Raw genomic sequence first — 27,816 nt, 5'->3', positions numbered from 1 at the left:
TTTCATGGTAATCTACTTTCTGGGTTATCATGAAATTGCTCAACTCATAATTCTGGGAAATGGGACTTGTAATTTTGGGCTGTCTGTAATGAAGTGAGTCCATTATTATCATTATTTTTTAACCTTACAAAAAAGATTGTGACACTGAAAAGAAGTAACTTTAGATGGTGACTTCTTTCTCTTAGCCCAGGGAGTAAAGTATTGTAGGAAGTAGAATAAAACATTCAGATGGTCAACAATTTGCCTGAGTTGCCTAATGATTTGATCATTATTGTTTATGACATAAATGACACATCTGGAACAATCACATTAAATAGTGATGAAACAGAATCAAATGTATATATATCAGTTAAATTTTCAATTTTGGTTCTCATTTTCCTGACATGGACATTAACTTTGCTCCCTGCTCCCCTAACATCGTTTACCACATAGATGCTACTCACAAGACAATGTAAAATATTGTTGAGTGGAAGAGCAGATGATAACATCATCCTTACTAGCCATTACGTACCTTGCCCAACTGCAGGTCAGAGATGGAACAGGCATCAATGAAGGCCTGAGCTATTACAGAAAGACAGGCATCTATGTGGTCAGTTTTGTCGATATCAAAGACAAATTGGGGGTTCTTCAGAATGTTGACCCAAAATCTCAGAGGTAGGCTACAGAACAAAATTCACAGTGATAGTTACCTTGTTCATTCTTACACCTTTCCATTACAAGGTGAAATAAATTAAATAATAGGTTAAGTGTTAGTATCTAGATTTTGATTTTGCCAGATTTTGAGTTGATGAAATTGATCTAATGGGAATAATCTTTGACCATCACATTTATTGCCTAAACATCCTTCTTCCATTTTGGATTCTAACTTTTCGATTTTTGTTAAATATAGGGATTAACCTATATCTTCTATAGAAGTTGATTCTATAGTGAAAAAAATATCTTCTTAGAGTTCAATATGGCTTCAGCACTGTAAGAAAGATTCTGTAAGAAAGATTCCGTAGAAGTAGTCCTTGACAGTTCGTTTAGTGAATGTTCAAAGTGACAATAGCACTGAAAAAAGTGATCTATATCCGTTTTTTACACTTATGACCACTGTGCGATGGTCATGTATTAAAAATTCAGACACTTGGCAAATGACTCATGTTTATGACAGTTGCAGTTTCCAAGGGTCATGTGATCACCTTTTCTGAACTTCTGAAGAGCAAAGTCAATAGGGAAGCCAGAGTCACTCAAAAACAGAGTTACTAGTTTAACAACTGCAGTGATTCACAACAACTGTGCCAAGAAAGGTCGTAAAATGAGCAAAACTCACTTTACAAATGTCTCATTTAGCAACAGATATTTTGAGCTAAATTGTGGTTGTAAGTCAAGGGCTACCTTACAGACTTGTCCCTTTAAATTGCTGTCCATTGGTAGAATAACATGAATGGATATGTCCTTGCTGAGCTTTAAGGTTAAGATCTTCTTGCTTTGAAAAGATACTGTATGTACTAAAAAAACTGTGAAAATGTATTGAATGCTGCCAATTCAATCAGGTAATCTATATGTCAAATGGATCTTTTCTCAGTTTTAATAAAAAGTCTATAGTTATTTTCTAAGTACTAGAAAAACATAAATTTATATGGACATTTCATAATATTTATCCATTTCTGAACGTTGAACAGAACAGAACAGAATAACAGATTTGGAAGGGACCTTGGAGGTCTTCTAGTCCTACTCCCTGCTTAGGCAGGAAACCTATACCATTTCAGACAAATGGTTATCCAACATCTTCTTAAAAACTTCCAGTGTTGGAGCATTTACAATTTCTGGAGGCAAGTTGTTCCACTGATTAATTGTTCTAACTGTAAGGAAATTTATCCTTAGTTCTAGGTTGCTTCTCCCTTGATTAGTTACCAGCAATTGCTTCTTGTCTTGCCCTCAGGTGCTTTGGAGAATAGCTTGACTCCCTCTTTGTAGCAAACCCTGAGATATTGGAACACTGCTATCATGTCACCCGTAGTCCTTCTTTTCATTAAACTAAACATACCCAGTTCCTGCAACCGTTCTTCATATGTTTTAGCCTCCAGTCCCCTAATCATCTTTGTTGCTCTTCTCTGCACTCTTTCTAGAGTCTCAACTTCTCTTTTACATTGTGGCGATAAAAAATGAATGCAGTATTTAAATAATGTGGAATTAATGTGGTGCGAGTTTGAAAAGCATTGAGCTGCAATTATTTCCTGCTCTCTTTACATTTTCCTCTCATTCATTTTCTACATATGCTTCCTCCTGAGAAACTACCATGAGGATCAAAGGCACTTGTTCAGAAGTAAACCTGTATAAGACAGAAATTATGGAACTTCTTTTTCAAACCTGTTGGTTTTCCAAATGTGCAATGTGTCTGGGTCAGAGATTCCCCGTTTCTCTGCTTGCTCTTCCAAGAAATCAAAGAAATATTTAATTGCCAAAGGTGGCTTGTCATCTCGGATACTCAGAATGGCTCTGAATAAGTCATCCAGGAATTTTTGCAGTGTGCCCTGAAGAATAAAAATATTCAACTTGCATTAAGAAAGGGACAACAATGATGAATAAAATATTAATAAGCTTTAACTATTTTTCAGGCTAAGTTGAAGAAATCTGAAATAACACTGATCGAGCGAAGAGGGAGGAATCTTTCGTGAGAGTTGGGTTAATTTTGTATATACTGAAGTAATTAGTTTTAGTTAGCATTTAATCCTTTTTGGCACTGAGATTCTCCTTCTCTGGTTCTGGAATCTAAGAGCACATCTGTGATTGTTCTGTGTGGTAAACAGTGGGAAAAACTATAGACCCCTGGCAATTCTGTGATCTCGCCTCCAATTATGAATCACAAAGCACTGGAATTACAGACTGGCTTCTAGCCAACATCTGTGTCCAAGTCCATTAAAAGCATTAGCACTGATACTCTATGGTTTTTCCCCCAAAGTAGATGGGATTCTTCACCATTGTTGCAGTAGATAACTAAGTTTTTCTTGAGTATAAAACACATAAGATGAAGAAATACTGTCATATTTCCCTTTCCAGTTATTTTAATGACAAAATAAGAAACTGAAATTATATGCATTTGTAAAAACACTTTGCTTTTTAAAAATATAAACGAACTGTTAGTTTTGATTTTGTTTCATAGTGGTTGTTTTACTGTAATACTATATTTATGCTATGCTATTTATATTGAATTTTTAAGATTTATTTCTGTTTTTCTAGCAAATTGATCTTTATCTTATTCTGTGTTGGAAAAATTAACGTTTACTGTTAACTGCTTTGGGTATTGATTATTATAGAAATATGACACATAAATAGACCATTGGACCAGAGGTCTAACTTAGTGGAATAAATAATGTGGTGTAGAATAAAGGATTTAGTCAGCACATAGTTGTTAATCTACATATGATATGTAGTCTAGGATCAAAAGGAGAAAGCTTAACCCTTTCACTCAATCACTTCACCTGCTTAATACAAAAAGCTGTAAGGTAAAGAAATCATAAATATTAACAAAAACACAATAGGTAGGGAAAGAATTAAATGTCTCTTTTGAATTCAGTTCTGTCTATAATTATGATTTGCAATTTTATTAGTCAACAGTAATAAACAGTAACAAACATGAAACTCTGTATAACCCTCAAAGCAGTCATGATATATAGATTCACTATGCCCAAAACTTAGTAACACATCATAAAACAATACTCAAGATGAAAACAGCAGGGTAATAATCTAATGCAATATTTAAACAATATTAGAATATAACCTAGTATCACAAGGTTATAGAATATAACCTAGTATCACAAAATAAGAAAATAATGAAATATCCTAAACTGTCTTTTTTATTTACAAACTTTATAAAATCTGGATTTTTATCAACATAGTAATCTGAGTTGACTTAATCCAACATTATAGTAATAAAAATATTAATGAACTTCTGGTGAGTTCAATGAAATATACTCTTTACTCACATTGCACTCAAGTCAGAAGAACTGAGATGCTTTCAGGTTGAAAGGATTAGCTGGTGACATCATCGTTGCCCGGGCAGTGCCCAATTGGGGGCTCCTTTCATGTCCCTAGGAGGAGCTGGAGCAAAGGACAGGAGTTCACTCCGTCCCATGGCAGCACTTGGGTCTCGAACATGGGCTTGCTGCTTATTAATCCAAAATCCTAACCATGTAAGCCCCTGTGCTCCTTACTAAATGCAATTTACCAAGAGTATGCATGAAATTAAACTACATTTACTTTTTACTAAATGCAATTTAATTTCATGCGCACTTGTCTAAAAACAAGTTCCATTAAATGTAACAAATGTTTACAGAAAAAGTATACAAAATTGCACTACAAAATTTCATTTTTTTAATCATAAGGATAGCTATTTTCTCATGTAATGTAAAACATGGGGTAATTCAGAGTTAATTTTAGTTGAACTTGATTTTGTTAGTTGGTTGGAACATTTCTAAAATGCCAAACCAAACATCTGGGATCAATAATTTCCATACCAATGATATATATCAATCTTTTCACTCAATGCACCTCTAATGTCCTACCTTTGTGGAAAGCAATCTGGTTAGGTAGATTTCAGGAAGAACTTTTTTTCTATGACTTTGTCGATATGATTTTTTATTTTCATTTAGTTCATCTGTGGGAAGGACCTGAATAATAACAATAAAGAACAAATCCACTCACCAACGGATGATGTACGATTACAAAGTTTTTTTTTAATATAACAGCTGACTACAAAGCATTAATTTTTTAAAAAAGAAGAAAGACTATTTCTTTATGCTATAAACCAGAGCAATGAGATTATGAACAATGGAACAATATTAAATATAATTTATACTATTGCCACAGCTGTATTGGTTGTTTCCTCCTCCTTTCCTTTCCCCTCTCTCTTTCAGTGAATGAAGAATTTTGCAACAGATTCACTTTACAATGAATTCGGCTGTTTAAAACATCACTTAGATACAACAATTCTTTCGCTTTTGATAACTGGCAATCATCAGGAAGATAAAATATGTTAGAAATACATGCAAGATTATGACTGAGACTAAGTTAAAAAAAAATTGAATGCGTTCCTTTTCTCTGCCAAATTTGTGTGTTCAATTATTATCCTATTACACAAACAACACAAGAACCCCAAGAGTCTAAACTGTCCCCTCCCCAATGAGTCTGATCCTAGGCCAATAAACTGACTGGATGACAAATTTATCGTTCTGCATACACTGTGCATATGGAAAGCATTTTTATATTTGCCTTTACAATAAACCATGTGCAGCTTTACTGTCCTTACATTATACATTACTAAACTGTAAGGCAGGAAAAAGCAGGGGGTGGGCCTTGTTTCACTAGGAACAGACTTGGTTATAGTTACACTGGGCCAGGCCTGCCTCCCAACCATCAAATTATTTTTTTGTAAATCTTTCCTCAGCTTTGCATAAAGTTGTTGTGATTTGGGATAGACTTCATCTATCTATTCCATGTCACTCATACATTTTTCTGGTGTGTGGGTCGTTTTTCTGGATAGCTATTTTGTACAGAGAATGCAGCTGAGGGGGAAAAAACTTCCTCTCTAAGGAAAATCTGTCTGGCCCACCTAGAATGGCAGAGTAACGTCCTGCACTGTTCTTGGAACAGAGTACTCACCAAATGAAAGTATTTTTCAGTGTCCAAATCTTTTACTGGAAAAAAAAACAACAACAGGAGAAAAACAAAGTAAGAATTTGCTTAATGTACTATTTTGCATGGTTTTTTCCCCCTTTCAAGAGTAAAGGATATCTACTATGGAAGATGATCAGCATGTCAGTTTATTGAGTTCAAACACGAACCTGAGTACCATTATCCCATGAAAGATTAACCGGGTCAAAGAATTTTTACCTGGCTTTTAAAAGTATTTTTTAAAAATAGTTTGAGATCTAGATGCATGAGCCTGAAATGGGAATGTATATTGGATTCCAGTTTTGCTTTTCAATTTGTATATGTCTGTTATGGCTGCCCTTTATCACTGAATATTTATCAGTTCCTTGAAAACCACTTAAATAGATTTTTAGAAAGAATCAGGTTACATCTGATAACTAAAAGGAGTCTAATCAATTCTTCCACCTGCAGTTAGTTACATATCTGGAGTAGAAGTTTGATTAGAGAAAAACTAAATCAAGTTTTTGTTATCAAGTTTATGAGTACATATTTAATATAAATATTAAATGTTTATTGAATCTAATATTATTTATATTAGGCTTCGGCTATAGAAACACAGTAAGAAATGAATTCTGTACAGGAAAAATAATAATGTAAGAGTATACTTCCACACATGCTTCAGCAACAGGATATTTATATCTACTCATTTACAGCAAAAGTTATCCAAAATACTTGAAACACATTTATACTGTGTGTGGTCACTGCAAGCTGTGAGTGAATTGCTTATATTAGCAAGAAAAATAAACAGAAGTTTGCTGCTCATTTCATTACCTTATGCCAGATACAAACAATGAAAGACACAATGAGTTCTGGAGCCAAAGAGGCCTTTTTTTTGTTTCTCATGAGGTAGAGAGGAGATGTCTGTTGGAGGAGGAAATCCAAAAATGGGGTTTTACCCTGAGCCTCTCTACTATTCTCTGCAGTTGATTCTTTCTGACACTGTAAATCCCCAGGATCAGACAAGCTTTAAAATGATATAGTAAAGATTGAAGAAGGAAATTGTTTTGCCCTTGTGAAGGAAAATGTTGGGTAAAAATTATGGATTACACCATAAGAATACTTTCATGTCCGGCTGACAGACAGAGAGATAGACAGACAGACAAGCATGCATGCGCGCATACACACACACCCATTCTTTTTGTTCACATGTTTTATTTTCTAGGGAAAAACAAAATAGCACTGCATAGTTGCTATGTTCCTCTTCACTGGTGACTTTTGAAATTTGCCATTGATAGGTTTGGGGGTGTTCCAGTACCAGTTTGGTCAGCTCCAGTTCCATAGTGCTATGGCGACTGCCGAAAACTTGACCTACTTACTGGTAAACCACTTATCCAGCTAAAAGCCATTCTTGCCCAGGATCTGAACTTGACTTAGATTGACGGCTGATGTGTCACAATAGAAAAGACAGCCATTGAAGAACAAGGGTCAAGAAGCATGCTGTTTAGAAAAAGGAAAGAAAATGACCTCATAACATCCAGTCTGATGACCAAAGTTATATTGTATTTATGGATGGCTCCAGGCCTGGGCCTCCTTATAGCTCTGCCAAAATACTGTTTGCTGCTCTTTGGACATCCATATACGTATTTCTTCTCTCCCTCAGATTGCTGGCTGCTATTCAAAGAAAGTCATGCACTGCAGTGAACAGGGCGCTAAGTGTCTCTGTTCTGTCTTTCTTTTGTCTAGCCATCAATCCTACTCAGTTTTGTGGATGTCACTGAAGGCGTTTAGATGAATGGTAGGATTCACCAACATAAATTACTGTATCTTATTTTTTCCCCCAACTGCCACAGACACGCCAGCTTTGCAAAATCCAGTCACTCACCACAAAGCAATGTCATGATAGGTCAATTATTTCCAAGCTACAGAAATTTTTCTTAGTTTCATGAGGGTGTTCATTTTGAACAGAAAAAGAACATCTTTAGGAATGAAGATTAGATTGCCTTTGAGCTTTATCTTGTAATGTAAAATTTAAATGTGGATTATATACCTACCTGAAGTAACAATAACTTGCAAGCCTGAAGTGATAATGCCTTAAGAGGGTTATTATTTCTCAGAGTCTGCTGGATTTATTACGCCATGAGATTTTTTAGGAAGAATCTGTACCAGCCAAATGGATACTGGAAATCTCCAAGAAAATAAAAGGCACTTCCACTGTAAAATTTGGAGCTGCCAAACCTTCCATAGGGTAAGCCCATATGGTTTCATTTCCATGCTTCTATAGCATAATAGGTATCTATGTCTCTTTCTTGGAGTTCAAATAGAAAGATTCATCCTTTACCATTACTGCCATTTCCTCAGAGAAAACATACCTGACAGTATTTATTTATAAATTCGTTTCTCTACCAGCTTTCTTTTCTAACAGAGCTCCCCTAGGCAGTACACAAAACAAAATACCAGAATCCAAACTGAAAAACAACAAAATTAAAATATAATATTAAAGCCAAGAGGAACAGAGCTATCATCTTCAGTCTTAAAACAACAACCTTTAAAAGGCAGACCAAATGCTCCCCCTCCCCGCCCAAAAGCAGCCTCTCTGGCAATACAGGTGCAAACACAAAGAGCTGTAAACACATGGTTTGCTTGATTATAATCACTGATAATATTCTCAGACCATCTGCTATATCCAACTCAAAATCCCAAATTTTCCTTTCCTTCTTCTTTCCTTTCCTTTCCTTTCCTTTCCTTTCCTTTCCTTTCCTTTCCTTTCCTTTCCCCTCGCCCTCCCTTCCCTTCTTTCCTGCATTGCTTGAAGGCTTAAAACATATTTCAATTTTCCCATCCTTTTCTTTTCCTTTCTAAGAATGCTGAGGGCAAAGGTTTTTCCTTTGAGGTAGGCAAAGTCAGAAAACAGGAACCACAAGGTGTCTTGGGATATACTTTAATGGAATGAAAGTCTTGTAGTGGAATTTTGAAATCCAGTCAAAGTCTCTCTCTACTTCACAGTATATCTAACCCAATCAAAGTGGGGTTGTTTGGAGTTTCTTTCTTATGGTACTTTACCAGGACTCAGATATCTTTTCTATAACAGCTGTATATTTTTTGGGGTGTTCCATTGCTATTTTTTTTATTTCAAAGGCCACTAGAAGAGCAGTAGCACTGCAGAGTGTCCCTGTGTTGTGGCATGAGTAGGGCCAGGATGTTCTTGTTTTGCAGGAATGATTATCTGAAACCTACCTTAGAGCTTACCCTGCTATTTTTGTGTGTTTTTATCAAAATGATGAGAAAGTAATCCATTGAGTTTTGGCAGCAGAGCAGAAACTCTGAGGCCACAGTAAAAGGGGTCCTGTTTGTCAGGCCTGGAAGCCATCTTTTGCCTTGGGCCTTTAGACCTGCCTCATTTATTGCTGTGGGAAACTGGGAGGGGGGATTGTATGGAGCAGGGGTGATATGTACTCATAATGACATTCCTTTCTCAGAGAGTCAAGGACATTTTGCCTGCACTTGGAGGTGTTTGATTGGAAGGCATCTCCAGTTGGGATAGTGCTTTGATAGGACCATGTGATAGACATGTGGGTGCAGGGGAAGGGATTTGGACTTTCTTTCGGGTGGGAAAAACCTGGAAGCTTTCAGATTCAGGTTTTTCCAGATGTGCCAATATGATATCTCTAATAAAATGGAACTTTGAGGAATTTCAAGCCTCGGAATCTTCTTTCATTGGGGGTGTTACTTGGAACCCTGACACCTGTATCTGACCATGGAACCTCAGATTGCCCAACTGTAGAGAGTAACAAGAGGGAAGATCCATTACCAAGACAATGAAGAGGTGAACCCTGCAGAAGCTCGGATGAGGGGAGAGGAGCAAAAAAGACAAATACACCCAAAATTCACACTAAGATAAAAAAAAGAGAGCAAGAGGAAGAGCACGTTCAAGCCTGCAAGAGTCTATTTCTATAGCTAATCTTAATAAAAGTAGTTTTGGGCACACAGAGCATATGTTTCTTGATTTTGTAGGGCTGACACCAATCCTGCTCTAGATGCACAAGGAAGAGAAGAGGAGCATGACAATAATGCTGGAGGCTTGCATTTCTCTTTTGAAAGTATGTAGCCATTCTCCATTAGAAGCCATTCTCCACTAGATAACCATGACCCGGGTGACTGAGAACTTCCATAGACACTTTACACTAGAAGGGACAGATAGCAGTGATGGGATTCTACCAGTTCTACCCGGTTCAGGCAAACCGGTAGAGGTGGAGGGAGGCTCCGCCCACCTGCCTGGATGTCATCACAGATGCTCTGCACATGCGCAGACATGGCGCGTACACTCACAGTTCTGAACCGGTAGCGAAGGTAAGTGAATACCACTACTGACAGATAGGTTGTGTGAATACTAAAGGAAATTCTGATACTACATGGGTTCCACAAACTCCATACAGGGGATATTAGATTTCAGATGGAAATGGTAAATTATGGACATGCGGAAGTATTAGAAGAAACCTTTGTTCAAATATGCTTTGGGTTTTTAATTTTTAGCACTTTGTTACATGTTTTTCTCTCTTTTTCTTACTTGTTTTGCATGTTTTCTCTTGTTACCTGCCCAGAGATGTTAGGGCTGGAGAAGGATATAAACATTGATAACAGATAAATAAATAAAGCTTTTCACATTGGAATAGATTGCAGTTGGAAAGAAGACTAGGGTTTATGTTCCCCTTTCAGATACATTTTTCTAAGCTCTATTTATAGTGCAAAACATATGTTATTGCTTAACAATGCTCCCTTGGGAGATTCAGGGAGAAATAAAGGTAACAAAAATATTGATTACTGGTGCACCATGCATATATTTTATGCAACAAACAGAAAACAGAAATAACTTTCTGCAGTGACATTAATAAATTCAGCCTAAAACTGAATAAGATATTTAATTTGGCAATGTCCAATGGGATAAAGGAGATTCAGGCCCAAAGTTATGGTACACCTATGGATCTAGGGTCAATTATTCTTTATCAGTTTATTTATTTATCTATTCAATTTATATAGCTTCCCATCACAAACCAGTGACTCTGGATGGCGAACAATCATAAAAACAATTAAAACAGTTAAAATACAATAAAAATAAATGAATACATATAGCAGCTAAAGATATTATAATTCATTGGTGTCAACATAACCAGGAAACAGAGCCCTTCAAACTCTTGGGACCACAGGCCTGGGCATATAGTCAGATTTTCAAGGCCTGCTAAAAGGTCAGCAGAGTGGGGAGGGGCATCCTAATCTCTGGAGGGAGAATGTTCCAGAGGCAGGATTTATGGCAGAGAAGGCAACCCTCGTGGTTGAGAAGACTTGGAGCATGTCCATCCTGCCAGATCAGCACTTCATGATTAAACCACCTCCTCCTCCTCCATCCTCAGAAGGAGTCAATAGGTGGATAAAAATGCCAAATGTCAACAATCATAATACTAATTTCATGATAAATTTCTACAAAAGATTGAGGGGAAATGAATAAGATAAAAGCTGACAATGGCTTACATTTAAAAAAGGAATCTGAAGGCTTGATATTGGCTGCTCAAGAGCAAGCTATTCAAACTAACGCAATCAAGGCCAGAACTGAAAAATCATCAAATGATTCAAAATGCAGATTGTACATAGAAATAGAGAAAACAGCAGATCATATGCTCAGCTTGTGCAAGAAGATCACATAAGCAATGAAATAATACAATAACCAAAATGGTTCACTGGAACATCTGTAAAAATGATTATGTTCCAGCAATGAAAAATTGGTGGGAACATATAGCTGAAAAAGTAATAAAAAAGACCAGATTAAAATATTGTGAGATTTCCAAATACAAAGAGATATAAAATCTTGGCTTATAGCACACCATATCTAATGTGGCTGAATAGGAGTATGGATAATTAATGTGCAATAGGAGTAGTAAAAAGGAAGGAAGGAGGGAAGGAAGGCAGGCAGGCAGGCAGGCAGGCAGGCAGGCAGGCAGGCAGGCATTAGGAAGCCTAGCACCATAAAACACATTTATAAACTAAAGAGGACGGGACAAGAAATACTGATGATGTTACCTAGTCTGGTAACGAAAAGTTCAGAATCTAAATTGAAACAAGCTTGGAGAGCAAACCACTGCCAAAACCATAAAACACTTCCCAATACATAAACAATCATAGAGCTCTCAATGCTCAGTGGAAGATGGTGATACCTTCAGGAAAAAGTGGCTCCATAAATAACCAGGACCCATTCTATGCAGGGCTTTAAAGGTAACAATCAGCACTTTGAATTTCAACTGGAAAGAAACTAGAAGCTAATGTAGCTCACATAGCAGAAGTGCAATGCCAGTAAATCAAAGGGCACATGAAACTGCGTGCGCTGCTGCATTCTGGATTAATTGTAAATTCTGGATGGTCTTCAAAGTCAGCCCCATGTACAGCACATTGCAATGATCTAACTGGGAAGTGACAAATATATGAGTAATTATGAGCAAGGCCTCCCGATGCAGGAATGGGCACAACTGGCACACAAACTGCAACTGTGCAAAAGTACCCTTAAGCTAAAGTAGCTAACAGTTCTTTTGTGAGTTCAGGAGATGCCCCAAAGTGTGTATCAGTTCCAGTCCAAGACCCCTTCCATGTGCTCATTCCAAGTTGCAACCAAGGCCTTGGCCATACCATGCATCAGGGCTTCAGAAAAAATGTCAAGTTCCCTCTGAAATGGCACTGGGTCTATTGGTTGCCTGGAGTGAGGCAATTGAATAAATCCTACTCCCCTGCAGTGGTTTAGCCTCAGAAAACTCTATGGCCAGAAGGACATGACAAGGGGTTTGACATGACATCCCCCATGGTATGAATCTGCAAGACAAAAACCTAATGGGGGGGGACCTCCTTTGTGAGTTAGACCCTGAGTAAGTTGGACCAGATCCATGGTTGCTATGAACATCTGAGCCACTTCTGACTCCGGTCCTAGAGAAGGCTGGCTAAAGTTCACAGAACTATAAACCTGGGGAATGCCATTGCCAACTCAGCTACAATGTCAAGGAGCTTGGACAGGAACACTGCTAAACTACAGGGAGGAAGATAAACAAGAGCAGTCTCAACTAATCCCTATGGTCCAATCTCACGCTGAAAGTTTCATATCCAGCTATGTCTGAAACTACCAAATGAAAACTGCCCTCCCTCTTGGCCCCTTAAATATAGTCACATTGATTATTTAGCTATAATCAATAAAATAAAGCTAAGATGATTTATGGAGGTCTGTTTGTCCTCCAAGTTTGTATTTTCAATTTGTTTTCCTTTTCATTGGTTAGTCAGTGATAAATTACATGTAAGCCTAGTCATCAATAGAAAGCTTTTTTTAAAAAGGAGGAAAAATGTATATTATGGTCATAAATGAGCATAGAAGAGTTATCAGTGATTTTGGAGTCCAATTTTTACTGGATCCAAAGTGTAACGGAATCTGAGATTTAACTTTCCACCTCCTAACATAACATGGGGAAATTCTTTAATTGGGATCATGGCTGGAAGGAAGGGGTTGAATCTCCCTTTCCTTTGGGCTCTCTATACCCCTTGGATCCACTATTGCTTAACCTCCCACCCATCTAATTCTGCTTCCAATTATAAAGTTAGCTCACATTTATTTCTGCCTCCAGAATGCTTTGTTCAGCAAATTCGAGAAAAAGCAGTGGTATTTTCAAAAGTTGCAATACTATTTTTAAAACATGTAGGCAATGCTAATTTTTTGAGTTAGACTATCCGTGATACTCAATTATACATCTTTTGTTTGAGACTGCAAATTAAGTAGAAGACTGAGAAACTAGGGAAAGAGAAACGGTTCATACCCTTTTCTTCTCATGCCAACTTTTGTTTTAAAAAAAATTGTTTCCCTGATTTTTTTTTTTTTGGTAACTTCCATTCTTCATTCAAGTAACACAAAACCAAATTGGGCTAAACCACAAATGTCTGTCACAGTAATTAATTTTTAGTTAATGAAATAGAATGTTTAATAATGATAATAATTTAAAATCCTCCCTGAAAAATCCAAGGATATTTATGAAAGAAAATGTGTGTCGACTTACCTCGACTTAAAGTGTTGTCTTTTTTATCTGTTAAACTCATGGCTAGGGAGGCACCATCAGGGATCTATGAGGCAGAGGGAGAAGCAAAATCTTATTAGGAACGAGCAAATTGGGACATTTCTGCAAAATGACTGAGAGACATTTACCAAATAAATTTAGCAAAGAGTTAGAATCTTCATTTTAGTTTATATGCATTTTTCTGCAACTTGCTGCTAACAAATGCTTATAGACTTACATGCTTACAGGATGATTAGGGGACTGGAGACTAAAACATATGAAGAACGGTTACAGGAACTGAGCATGGCTAGTCTAGTGAAGAGAAGGATCAGAGGAGACATGATAGCAGTGTTCCAGTTTTTGAGAGGCTGCCACAGAGAGGAAAGGGTCAAGCTATTTTCCAAATCACCTGAAGGCCAGACGAGGAATAATGTATGGAAACCAAACAAGAAGAGATTCAACCTGGAAATAAGGAGGAACTTTCTGACAGTGAGAACAATCAATCAATGGAACAGCTTGTCTTTGGAAGTTGTGGGAGCTTCATCACTGGAGGCTTTCAAGAAAAGATTGGACTGCCATTTGTCAGAAATGGTGTAAGGTCTCCTGCTTAGGTGGAGGGTTAGACTAGATGACCTATAAGATCCCTTCCAACTCTGTTAATCTGTCAGACTCTCTCCTTTGTCTCCACTGCCCATTATCAGATCTTTAAAATAAAATTTGGCTGCAAATTCATTTTATTGGTTCTACAGTTATTTTAAAGGCTTGGCTAATTTAACTACATTACGCGGCATCATATCTTTAATATGCATGTAAGTATTAAAGAATTCCCATTTTACATTTTGATGGAAATATTAAGGTATCTGCAGAGACAACAATGTGAATTAAATGCAACCCTTAAGGATGCAAAACTGAACATGCCCTCACTTAGGAAGAAAGGTACATTGTGCAAAGAGAGACTTTGTAAATAAGCAGGCAGCGGATTATATTATATAAAGTGTTTCTCTATTTTTCTTATGTGACAAAATGCCTGTGGAAAACATTACATCAGAACAATAGAAACACTGGATTTTGCACAAAAGATCTGTGAACAGGAGATGGCAGAAATGTAATATTCTGATAGCAGGCGTTCTCTGCAAATTACGTATGAATTCTTTGTTATACCATTTTCCTTGTCCATTCTATGAGGGGAGGTTTTTTTCAAATACATATTAAACTACAGACTAGTTCGCATACATAGCCACGGTAAAAATAGGTAAACATAAACTTTTAAATTGGCCTTTAAATTGGCTTTAAATTGGCTTTTAAATCTCTTTTAGTTAAATTGGATGTTTTAATCTTTGAACCTAATCCTAAATTATTTAATATTTTTTAATATTTTTTAACTTTTGTATGTTTTTATTTATTTATGGCTGTTCACCGCCCTGAGTCCCTCGGGAGTAGGGCGGTATACAAATATGAAAAATAAATAAATAAATAAATAAAAGTAGGAAGGTTTAATTGAGATCAAGTACAGACATAGAATCATAGAATCAAAGTGCTAGAAGGGACCTTGGAGGTCTTCTAGTCCAATCCCCTGCTCAAGGCAGGAGATCTTATACCCGTGATGGCGAACCTATGGCATGTGTGCCAGAGGTGGCACGCAGCACCCTCTCTGATGGCATACAAGCCGTTGCCACAGTTCAATTCCGCTGCACATATGTGTGCGCCTCCCACTGGCCAGCTGGTCTTCAGGTTTCTGCCGCGCATACGCAGGGGGTGAGATGTGTGGGGCGGCATGCACATGCACGTGGGCAGGGCACATGCATGGGGCCATGCACACATTGCATTTTGGAGGTTCAGGCGCACACACGTCCATTCGCGTGTGTGCATGCGCACTTTGGGCACTTGGTCCAGAAAAGGTTAGCCATCACTGTCTTATACCATGCCAGACAACTGGTTGCCCAATCTTTTCTTGAAAACCTCCAGCAATGGAGCACCCACAACTCTGGGAGATAAACTGTTCCAGTGATTAATCATTCTCATTGTTAGGAAATTCCTCCTTAGTTCCAGGCTGAATCTCCCTCTGACAGTGCTTCTACCCATTGCTTCTTGTCAGGTACTACAGAGAATAAATCAACACCCTTTTCCATGTAACAGCCCTTTTGGAAGACTGCTATCATGCCTCCCCGAGTCTTCTCTTCATTAGGCTAAACATACCTAGTTCATTGAGGGTGGGGTAGGGGTTGGGCTACATGACCTACAAGGTCCCTTCCAACTCTGCTAATCTGTAATTGTATGATTTAGCCTCCAGATCCCTTATCATTTTTGTTGCTCTTCTCTGCACTCCTTGGGCTCAGTCTCTCTTTTATACCGTGGTGATCAGAACTGGAGGCAGTACTCTAAATGTGGCCTGATTAGTGGAACATAGAGCAGTACCATCACTTCCTGTAATGTTGACGATATCCCTCTCTTGATGCAGCCTAAGGACTGTATTGGCTTTTTTTGGCAGCTGCAGCAAACTGCTGACTCATACTTAAGTGGTGGTCCACTAGTCCTACCTAGTTACTACCGTTGAGTCAGGCGCCTCCTATTCTATATCAATGCATTTGGTTTTTCCTGCCTACATGCAGGACTTTACTTTTCCCATCACTCCACTGCATCTTCCAATGCTCAAGTTTATCAAGACCTTTCTGAACCTTGAATCTATCTTCCATTGTGTTGGTAATTCCCTCCAGCCTAGTGTCATCTTCAAATTTGATGAGTTCCTCTTCTATTCCCTAATCTAGATCACTTGTGAAGATGACGAAGAACGCCAGGCCCAAGACAGAACCCTGAGGTACCTCCCTCCACATAGATGTAGCTCCATTGAGGACTACATGCTGACTGCAGTTGGTCAGCCAATGGCGAATCCATCTGGTGGTGGTAATGTCTATCCCACATTTTTCTATCATACCAAGAAATAGGCTGTGGTACCGTAAACGTAATGAGAGCCAGTTTGGTGTAGTGATTAAGGCATGAGGCTAGAAAATGGGAGACTTGAAGCCTTAGGCATAAAGCCAGCTGGGTGACCTTGGGCCACTCACTTTATTTCAGTTCTAGGAAGCAGGCAATGGCAAACCAGTTCTGAAAAACCTTCCCAAATAAACTGCAGGGAATTGTCCAGGCAGTCTCGGAGAATTGGGCACAACAGAACGGAAGGGAATAAAAAAAAAAAAAAACAGAAGTAGTACACTCTCAGTCCCATGGCTATTTGTATGAAATTAGTATATGCGTGTGAAAATGCTTTGAAGAAAGGCCTAAATTATATGACTGTCACTTCAAATGAAATAGAAATTATTTTTCACAAAGGAAATTAAAAAAAAAAGTGGGCTTCTTTTGTGGGCAACCCCCTGCTCCCCTAAGAGATCAATGCGAACTCTGACACTACTGTTAAGAAGAGGAAAGGCATGATTTTAATTAGGATGGATGGATGGCAGCTACTGGGAAAATGAAGCTTTTTCTTCCACGGCAATATCTTGTTTTGCATGAAAAGTGTTTAATTAGTCTTGATGTGTTGCAATATTAACGAATTTCTCGCCAGGGCAGATGTCTATTCCCCAGAAGGTCTTGTGGAGTTATGGCAACCTTCCTGCTTTGCTTCTGTTAATCCTGTTTAGGAAGCAGATCGTGGGGTCTCTGCGGAAAGCTAGGTTTAAAGGGAGAGAAATTCTTGGAGCAATGACACTTCTTACCTTATAATGTCCTAAGGTGTTCAGTTTTTTCCTGCCATCTTCCATCACGGAAGTGTCATCAAGGTCCCGGAGGATGTAACTGTCAGTGCTTGTGGCAAACCATTCTAAAAAAAGAAAATGGAACGGGTAAGAAAGTTGCCTGGAATACAGCAAGTGTTAGTTAGCAAGAATATAAATCGCTTTTCTTATTTTGATGCCACATTTTGTGATTTGGGAAACGAATATTCCAGTAGCGAGCTCTGGGGATTTAAAGAGCATTTTTATTCCATTAAACTCACATGTGAGTTACCATGGTAGGAAATCTTTTAAGAGCATTGCAAGTAGATAATTTGTAATCCCTGTACTCTACTTGGATGTTATGACCCTCTTTGTCCCATCTATACCAATAAAAATACTATCATACTTAGAAAATATGCAAAGGAAAGAAGTCTGCAGGAAGATTTTCCAGCACTCTGATTTCCGACTACCTGGATTTAAATAAATGGACAGCAATTGCTTTTGCTCAAGTATTGTCTAACCCTGAATGCATTTATATAGAAATTCAGTTAATTTCAAACATGAACTCTGAAGTACAACTTACAAAAGAGAATGTAAATAAAGTTAAAAATCTGTTAATTAATTGTAAAGCTAGCATTTTTTTCCCCTGATTTCAACCAAGGCATTTTTTCCTCATAACTTTTTTTTAAAAAAAATTTGGAGGAGGGAAACTGCTGAGCTTCCTGTGAACATCACCATTTTCTCTACATTCCCCCAGCATTCATATTGGGAAATAAAGCTTGCTACCTTTGCTTCTGACAAGATCTCCTTTTTACTTTTTATTAGCAACAGTACTTTATGTTCCAGTTGCTATTTTGCTGAATGTGACCAAGAGGCACAACTGGGGGCATTGCTGAGATTTAGCCCTCAGTGTTTTATTTGAAGGCTTGGTCATTCAATAATAATTTATTTGTTTACCCAATTTATATTGCCTCCTACTCGCACATGGTGACTCAAGGTGGCTTACAAGGACATAAAAACACCATATAAAAGAAATAAAAAGAAAAATAATAAAATAATAACACAATACCACCAACCCAATGACAACGCACATTCACACTAGCCATTTAATGGGCTCCATCCTGCTCTGGGTTCCCCAGGCTTGCTGGTAGAACCACATCTTCAGGGCCTTTCGAAAGAGTGTCAGAGTGAGGGTGAGTCTAATCTCTGGCGGGGATGATGTTCCACAGAGAGGGAGCCATCACGGGCTTCTTCTGGGTCCCGCCAGATGTCTCTCCTTAGTGCCATCTCTATTTATTAAATCATTGACATATCCAAGAACATATGCACACACACGCAAACACTCTGCCTCAATTCAACCCATCTCTGTCATTTTTCATTACTGGGGTTTCTAGTTTTGGGGATTACTTTGCTGTTATGTAACATAAGCACTTTTAATAGCAAGGTGAATTTTTGAAAACAAACAAAACAAATACCAAATCTCTTAAAGGACTGCTTAATTCCCAAGCGGCTGATTATAGAAATACACTAAGGGAAGATATTCCATGTCTGAATGTTATCTTGTATATGATGAGCATTCATACCCAAAAGATAAAAACTGGTGTTTCTGAACAAAAACAAACAAGCAAACTTACCTAGGTCAACATCTTCCACTCTTGGCCATTGGGAGTATGGAATGTTCTTGCAAAAGGCTTCGAGTATCTTCTCTTTAACTTGACTGAGAGTATCTGTATCCATTACTCGAACACTCAGAGAGTCCATTCCACAGCCTTGGAAAGACACATTAAGATTCTGTGGAAGAAGATGGTCGCTAAGGTTGTAGGTGATGTGCACAAGTTATAAGACATAAAAAGCCTGTGAACCATACACTCCAAGAATTATTGGCAAATCTAGCTACCATATATTAAAAGAAAGAGGGGGGGGTAGAGATGAATTTTAAAGCTAGTGAAAAGCACTGATTTATAGCTCAGTAAATTAATACATTAACTATTTTATTCAAGGCAGTATGAGAATATTGTAAGCTCCCTTTGAACTGTCTGTCTATGAACTTAAGGTCTGAAATACAGGAACCATATCATGCACTTGCTGTTTTCTTCCATAAATTCATTTTTAGCACCAGTGAATATGGGTACAATGAATGGCAACTGATCACTTACTTTGTCTTAGAATGATGATGAACACTGTCTTTCTCCATGTGTGTGTGTGAGAGAGAGAGAGAGAGAGAGAGAAAGAGAGAGGGAGAGGGAGAGGGAGGGAGGGAGGGAGAGAGATACATAGAGGTACTACATAATAAATGACCTTGGCTCTTCTCTGGGCTAAGTAGAAATTACATTTAGCAACCTGAGCTCCTGTGTCTCTTTGTTGCTACTACTGCTGCATTGACATAGTTCTCATAAATATAAGCAGATAAAACCTAGACATGTGTCTTAACTTAACTACCTCAGACTGCAAATGAGGGCTGATATGATGAAATACTTCTCTACAAGACAAAAAACACCCCCACACATAAAAAAAAAACACATTAGGGAGAAAGCTTTGCTAAAATCCCCCTGCCTTGTATCTTAGCTTATTAAATATAGTTGGATTTTTTAAAAAAATACAGAAGAGCAATCAAATACATCTTTAAATGCAGTTGGACATGACACAGTTTAAGAAGGCTTTACAATGTATTTTGCTCTTTGGAATAATCAAGCCCATGCAGCATTTGTAGCAATAAGAAGATATTTACGAGAATTTGCATTTGTAAACCATAGTATTCTCTCTTACATTTTTGTGCTCCTTTCGAATTAACTAGCCATAATGTACTAGCTAGTTGACTCAAAAAGAGCAAAAGACATCAAGAGAGAAAGCTATGTTTTTTTTACCATTTGGGAATAGACATTAGCTGAAGATTATTCTTGATAACGGAACATGTCGAGATTCTATTCCTGAATATTTTATTCAGGATTTCATTCCATTAAAACAATATTCAGCTAGAAGCAGTGGTGAAATGCTCTGAAGTCTGCTACTGGTTTGCTGCATGCATGCATGTGTGTTGCATGCCAAATGCACCCTTTGCACACATGTGCACCACAGGCCTCACAATTTAGATTTGCTAGAAAGCAGGATTTCCTTCTTTCCTGCTTCCATGCAGGAAGCATGGTCTCTGGTTTCTAATCCAACACCTCAGCCATCACATCAAATTGGCTTTCTCTTTTAGACAGCAAAATACACCTAGTCCTTGACTTAGGACCACACTTGAGTTCAAAATTTCTGTCATTAAGTGAATTTGTTAAATTCGTTAAATACGGTCACTCATGCTCTTGTTACTTCCCGCCTGGACTACTCTACATGGGGCTCCCCTTGAGGAGCACCTGGAGGCTCCAGCTGGTCCAGAATGCGGCCGCGCGGGTGGTTATGGGAGTGACGTGGCGCTCCCATGTGACCCCCCTCCTGCGCAAGCTGCATTGGCTCCCGGTGATCTTCCGGGTGCGCTTCAAGGTTTTGGTTGCCACCTTTAGAGCGCTCTATGGCATCGGTCCGGGGTATTTACGAGACCGCCTTCTGCTACCAATAGCCTCTCACCGACCAGTACGCTCCCATAGAGAGGGGCTTCTCAGGGTGGCGTCGGCCAAACAGTGTCGACTGGCGGCCCCCAGGGGAAGAGCCTTCTCTGTGAGGGCACCTACCATCTGAAATGAGCTCCCCCCCAGAGATACGGAGGATCCCAGATCTGCGCACGTTTCGTCGTGCTCTCAAAACTTTTTTATTTCAGCAGGCTGGCCTGGCCTAACTCTCCTTTTAAAATTTTTAATTCGTTTGATTTGTTTTATAAATTGGGTGTTTTAATCTGTGTTTCAGCCAAAATATTTAATAATTTTAAGGGATTTTTAATGTTTGTATTATCTGTATTTTATCCTGGCTGTTCACCGCCCTGAGTCCTCCAGGTGTAGGGCGGTATAGAAATTTGATTAATAAATAATAAATAAATAAAATAAATTTTGCCCTATTTTACAACTTTTCTTGTGATAGTTATTAAGTGAATCACTGTAGTTGTTAAGTTAGTAACATGGTTGTTAAATGAATCTGGCTTCCTGATTGAGCTTGCTTGTCAGAAGGTGTTTTGTTAAAGGTGTTTACATGACCCTGGGATACTGCAACCTTCATAAATATTGATCAGTTGCCAAGCAACTGAATTTTAATTTAATTTAATTTAATCACATGACCATAGGAATGCTGCAACACTCAGTCATAAGTGTGAAAAACAGAGAGAAGTCACTATTGTAACTTCGAATGGTCACTAAATGAATTGTTGTAAGGCAGAGACTACCTGTATGATGTCTTTTGTACTGCATACATTCAGGCCTACATATCTGAAAGTCTTATAACCCAGAGCTGTTAAGAGATGGAAGTATAAAAGTTTAATGAATTATAATTATTGTTATGATAGCAGGCTGGGTTTGTACCACTGTTCCCTGACCTCAACTACTCAATATACTGTCATAGGTATTGCAAGCTGTAGACAGTTCTGCTTGTATCATGGGAATATTTTTTTAATATATGCATTTTCAAAAAAGAATCAATTGTGGACTGTTTATGTGCTATTAATGATATATCTGAATAGAATTGTGCATTCATTTTTTTTATTTCAGTCACTAATAAACAAAGACTCAATTACATTTCCCCAATTTATTCCTATGGAGTTATTCATGAAAGACAAAACTGCCCTTCAATTCTGCACTGTAAATTATCATTCAGTTAGGAACAAGGATATGGCAATAAGGCAAAGGGTTCAGTGCCCCAAAGCTGTTCTCATTTGCACCATTGTGGCTTCTGAGTGAGCCCACTGATTCTGGGACAACTCTTCTAGATTTACACAACTGCAGTTGAATGCAGAGTTTAATTTTCATTTTGCAGAGATTTGACTGCTGCATTTACTAACAGGCTGAATTTAACACATTCCTCCGCCTAACATGAAGCAGCTTATAATCAGCATAATTTTTCAGTAAAATTATAAAACAGCATAATTTTTCAGTACAATTTTTGCAATGTTTGTATTAAAAACATCATAACCTTGAATAAACAACTATTTTCATCAGCTATGAATTGATGATTCGATACATACTCTGTCTTTCAGGTCTTAGCAACACTGACATTTTAAGAATTGCATATCGCATATATGTTTGCACAATTGCTGTCATTTGATATATAGAATAGGTAGCAAAGTTTGGACAAGAAGTATCTAATCTATATAATTCCTAAGAAAACTGTACTTCAGGTACCTTCCAACTTGCCAACCTCAATGATTTTGAGTTTGGCTAGTTATCTCACTAGACATGATCAATTTTCAAGATCTATATTTTCTAATACACTATCATGGCTGCCATTCTGCTAGCCAATCATCACAAGCTGACAGCCTGACATTAGCAATGCGGGGGGGGGGGGAGGAGGAGGGAGAAGAGGATTGGAATGTAGAGAGGAATTGGGGGGGGGGGAGAATGGAAACCAAGTCATGCCCGCTGGAGGCGTGAGAAACACCAGCCAGCCCAAGGTCACTCATCAGAATGCAGAGCTGGAAAACCGAGAACTGAGGGTCCATTACCAAACAATATACAACCACCCAATTGGACATTAATTGATAACAGGAGGATGGCTGTGGAAAAGAGAAAGCTCATTGTACCAATTTTGCACGTGAAAACGCCAGATCAAGCTTCACTATGGCAACCACTTAAGCTTTAGTAAAGTATACTCGTGGTAAAACAATGGGCCAGGACTCTTTCTTTGCTAGATGACTGAGTGGAACAACTGACATACACTTAAGATGGAAGACACTCCCCTCCCAAATACTTCTGTATACAGTATTGTCCCCCAATTGAAGAAAAATTGACATGTCATTGGTGCTGCTGTTAACTAAAAAAACAATGACTTATCTTTTTGAAAAAAACAAAACAAAACCCAGAGTTGTAAGTGAAAAAAAAACTAATTTAGTTTGGGAAGAAGTTTTCTAATCTCAGGGGACCTTGCTAACTGAATGAACACTCAGAAAAATCATGATTTGATCCCCGCTGTCCCTTTTGTCTCTGGTCACAGTTTCAGCCACTTTGTCTATCAAGGGAATAAGTAACCTTAGTGGTGGTTGCTTAGGAACAGGATGCATTTTTGAATTTCAGAACAGAGATACATACTCAGAAAGAGGTAACAGCCTCCCTGTGGCATCAAACATGCTTTCAAACCTTAAGGTGTCCTGGGTTACAAAAGCCTCATAGGCACCTGTGAAAGTAACAAAACAATTTTTTTTTTTTAAAAAAAAAAGGAGATTCTTACCCTTGGCTTTGCTTCAATGTTCTCTCTCAATAACCATTCTTCATTAAGTGTGTATCTTGCTTTTCCAGTGATGGCATCAATAGATCCTTTATTGATCTGTTGTTTAATAGCACACAACAGCAGGAAAAAGGGCTCCCCAACGGTTTCCTATTAGATGAAATAACAAGCTATGATTTTCTGAGGATAAACTAACAATGGACTTTTTTTTTTAATAACATTGTCCATATATACAAAGGGTAATTCACACCTCTAGTTGTAATACTAGTGTATTACAAAGTAGCCCAAAAGAGCTACTTATCACCCTACAAAAGCAAAAAAAAATATTCACTTATGGGAAAGTTTAAGAACCAACATGAAAGCATTCAGGTTGAAAAGTTATAATTATAGTTATAAAAGTTATAATTATAATTATATCGGTCAGGCAATGTCGGCTGGCGGCCCCCAGGGGAAGAGCCTTCTCTGTGGGGGCACCCGCCCTGTGGAATGAGCTGCCTCCTGGAATACGATTGATCCCGGACCTCTGTACCTTCCGTACCTTCCGTAAAGCCCTGAAGACGTTTTTATTCCACCAAGCCGGCATAGCCTAAATGGTTTTTAATTGGGATTTTAAATTTTATGGATTTGGGGGTTTTAAATTGGGAAGCTAATGATTTAATTCTTTTTTAATTATCTTAACTTTTGTATTTGTATGTTTTTTAATTTTGGCTGTTCACCGCCCTGAGTCCCTTCTGGGAGAAGGGCGGTATACAAATTAAATTAATAAATAAATAAAATAAATTATGGGAACAACTATACAATTTAGCATTGTTCAATATCCTGTACAACTACAATATTTATATGGGCCCCTACTGAGAAGATAGATGTGGGTAAGGTGATCCAATGGTTTGAGGTGAGCTTTCATCAATATGCTGATGATCCCCAGCTTTGTATCTCCTACCTGAGTGATGCCATGGAGAATCTTGTCTCAATGCCTAGAGGCTGAGGAGCCTGAATGGGACACTATGGGTTTAGACTCAACCCAAGCAAGACTGTGGCTTTGGATGCTTCCTGGATAGGGTGACACTGCCTCAAATGAATCGGGTGTGCAATTTGGAGGTCTTCTTGGACTCACAGCTCCTGCTGGAGCATGAGGGCATTTGCACCCCTTGGATGCACCAGTGGCACCCATATCTGTATCAGGAAGCTTTGTTCATTGTCTCTCATGCCCTTGTAACCTCCCATTTGGACTAGTGCAACATAATCTACATAGGGCTGCCTTTGAGAAGCATATAGAAGCTTCAGCAAGGACAGAATGTAGCCGCACAGGTTCTAAATGGTGTCGGCTACATGACACATTAACACCATTCCTTTGGAGCCATCATTGTTTGCCAATGTGTTTCCAGATGCTTGTCAACTTTAAAGCCTTTCATGTCTTAGGACTGGGTTATCTGAGGAATCATCTTCTCCCATTTGTTTTACCCATCCAATCTGGCCCACCAGGATTGATATGTTCTGGATTCCATCAGCCAAGAATTGTCTGATGGTGGAGACCAGGAGATGTGCCTTCTAATGCCTCTCTATTGAACATTCTCCCTCCAGAGATTAGAATGAACCTTACTCTGTTGGCCTTTTGAAAGGCCTTGAAGACATGGCTATGTACCAGGATCCAGGGCCCTGAGTATGTGAAGGGCCCTATTTTCTGGTTATGTTGACACCAATGGAGTATAATATCTCTTGGCTGATATTGGTATTTCATTTCTTTTATGTATTGTGTTTTAATTGTTTTAACTGTTTTTATGATTGTTTGCTGCTCAGAGAGGGGTGGCTATATTAACCAACCAACCAACCAACCAACCAACCAACCAACCAACCAACCAATTAACTAACTAACTTTTAAAAATGAAATTTCCACAAACTTTTAATTCAGTGCTTACTTTATAGGGCAACATTCAAATTGGATAGCAGTAACTTTATTAACATTTTCTGTATTAGATTTTTAAAGAATCCAAAGGGATTTTTTCTGATTAAATTCATGTCAGCATCAGAAAGCCCTCTTAATGTCATTAGTTAACAGTAATATTTGTTTCATTCATTAAAGGGTGTATTTAATTTTGTGATACAACTTCATCTCTCCCTTCTGAATATCTAACTGCTCTAGTACAGCTATTATAAAAATGTTTTAGAACTCCACATGATCAACATCTGTTCATTCAAATTCCTCCACTTGATGGTTACTAATATTACACATCACTACTGGAACAAGGTTATTACTAGCTTTCACTCTGTTGGTCTCGGACAATATAAACACGGCTGCTCATGAGTGTATTCCATCTGTTTTGTAGTGCCAAGATTTAATTTTTCATCAGCATAATTTCTTCTGATAAAATGAGAATAAAGTGGTATTACCGTACATGTCAGATTATGACATTCAATCATTCTCATTTTATGGGGAGATTTTTTTTTTCAATCTTTGCCTCCATTTATCCATTATTCTGTTCCTTTCAGAAGGAAAAGATGGAATAGTTGGATAATCTATTCTGAGGGATAGCAGTAGGAACTCTCCAAGCAGTCCAGGAACACCCTCCAAGGTTAGTGTATTTAGTACTATTCCTTTAGCTTCGCTTACAAAGTTGAAGAGAATAAAGTTTCAAGAATGCCTGCTGAGAAAGCTGATTTTGCTATGAAGCTACAGTGGCCTAGTGAGTAGTTATACACTAAATTTAGACCCAACCTCTGAAAAATCAAGGTCAGTTATGCATTCTGGATCTACAATAGATTCAAATTTAAATTCTTTCTCCAATACATCAACACCCTGTCCTCCAACAAACAAGGCTAAACCTCCGCACAAAATCTATTAAAGTCTCAGAGACAAAATATGTGTCAATCATACAGCTGCTTCCAAAGCTAGTGAATGTGCTTTATGAGAAGGCCACACTGACAGAACTGGTATTTATTGCCATGGCATCACGTATACTGCATCTGATTAAACAGAGTGCATGAGTTTTTTCTACTTTGTTTTGAAAGATATTTTTGCAAAAAAAAAAAAAAGCCAGCTACTGCTGCAGTATTTTGCAACAGGTTTAATGGCATGGGTTACTGCTGAAGAAAGAACTACAAAATGTAGTCATTACGTGATTTATTTATTTTTTGTTATTTGGGCTAAGAAACACATTTAAAAATGGAAAAGGAAATGCACAGAAAACAATTGCTGATGAAATAGCAATGCTTCGAATGTTTTACAAAATTATTGTGGGAAATAGGTTTGGAAATGACTTGGCTTTTTATTGTGTGAGAAAATGATTAATAGGTTTCCTTAAAAGGAAAAAAAAACCCATTGTATTTGTTTTTGTTTTTTTTAATTAGACATTTTGACTGGTGACTGTAATATGGTTCCTTCAAAGTAATCCTGAACATAAAAATAATTTGCATGAATAAAAATAGCAAATTGGCATCTTTCTTTCAAATGTTCCTTATATGATGTTTTCAAGCTGCTTCTCTATATGCCTCGACCTAAATGGCCAATTGAAAAACATAAAATAGAATATCAGGCAAATTTATATGTTATTCTTATACCAAGACAACTTTATGCTATGCTATAAAGTAGCTGGTTCAAGCACAGCATGTTGTACAAACACAATGTATTGTGTTAATTCTAGAAAGCAAGGTTTTCATGATTTAGTATATGTATATCATCATCATAATGTTAGAAAAGTTTGTATGCCATCTAAACTCAAGATTATGGAACCATGTTAAAATGAGCTATAAAATGCCTAGAATGCAAACAAACAAAATCTATTATGTTTTATTGTAAAAACTTCAAGCAGTTGCAAAGCAAGGCAGCCTATATGCAAGGCAGGGATGGGTTGTATTTACCTTTACTACCGGTTCGCAACGGGATCGCATGCGCGCTCTTGCTTCACTCGTGCACACGCCTTGTTTCTGCGCACGTGCCTTGCTTCTGCGCATGCACAGATTGCTTCTCATGACGTCAGGGTCAGTGGGCGGAGCCTCCCGCCAGTTTTACTACCAGTTCTACAGAACCAGTCCAAACCGGGGGCAACCCACCACTGATGCAAGGACTACCTGTACACTGACTATGGTAAATCTAGGCCTTTTGGAGAACC

At 38.0% G+C, this 27,816-nt stretch overlaps 1 protein-coding gene across 1 annotated transcript in view; it reads right to left on the bottom strand.

Annotated features, from left to right (window-relative positions):
- Positions 1-27,816, bottom strand: part of PLXND1 (plexin D1) — a 179,103-nt gene that overhangs the window by 10,580 nt on the left and 140,707 nt on the right. The window contains exons 26-33 of the mRNA XM_034431590.3: positions 23,714-23,860; positions 19,045-19,201; positions 17,414-17,517; positions 13,707-13,770; positions 5,644-5,678; positions 4,548-4,652; positions 2,353-2,516; positions 512-659 (exon numbers count right to left, since the gene is read on the bottom strand). Of these exons, the coding sequence (XP_034287481.2) occupies positions 512-659; positions 2,353-2,516; positions 4,548-4,652; positions 5,644-5,678; positions 13,707-13,770; positions 17,414-17,517; positions 19,045-19,201; positions 23,714-23,860 (924 nt within the window). The remainder of the gene's footprint in view (positions 1-511; positions 660-2,352; positions 2,517-4,547; positions 4,653-5,643; positions 5,679-13,706; positions 13,771-17,413; positions 17,518-19,044; positions 19,202-23,713; positions 23,861-27,816) is intronic.

This window comes from Pantherophis guttatus, chromosome 2 (genome assembly GCF_059756535.1).
Source record: "Pantherophis guttatus breed Tessera chromosome 2, ASM5975653v1, whole genome shotgun sequence".
Classification (NCBI taxonomy): domain Eukaryota; kingdom Metazoa; phylum Chordata; class Lepidosauria; order Squamata; family Colubridae; genus Pantherophis; species Pantherophis guttatus.
The sequence above is the reverse complement of the archived record's forward strand: the minus strand, read 5'-3'. Positions and strand labels throughout refer to the sequence as shown.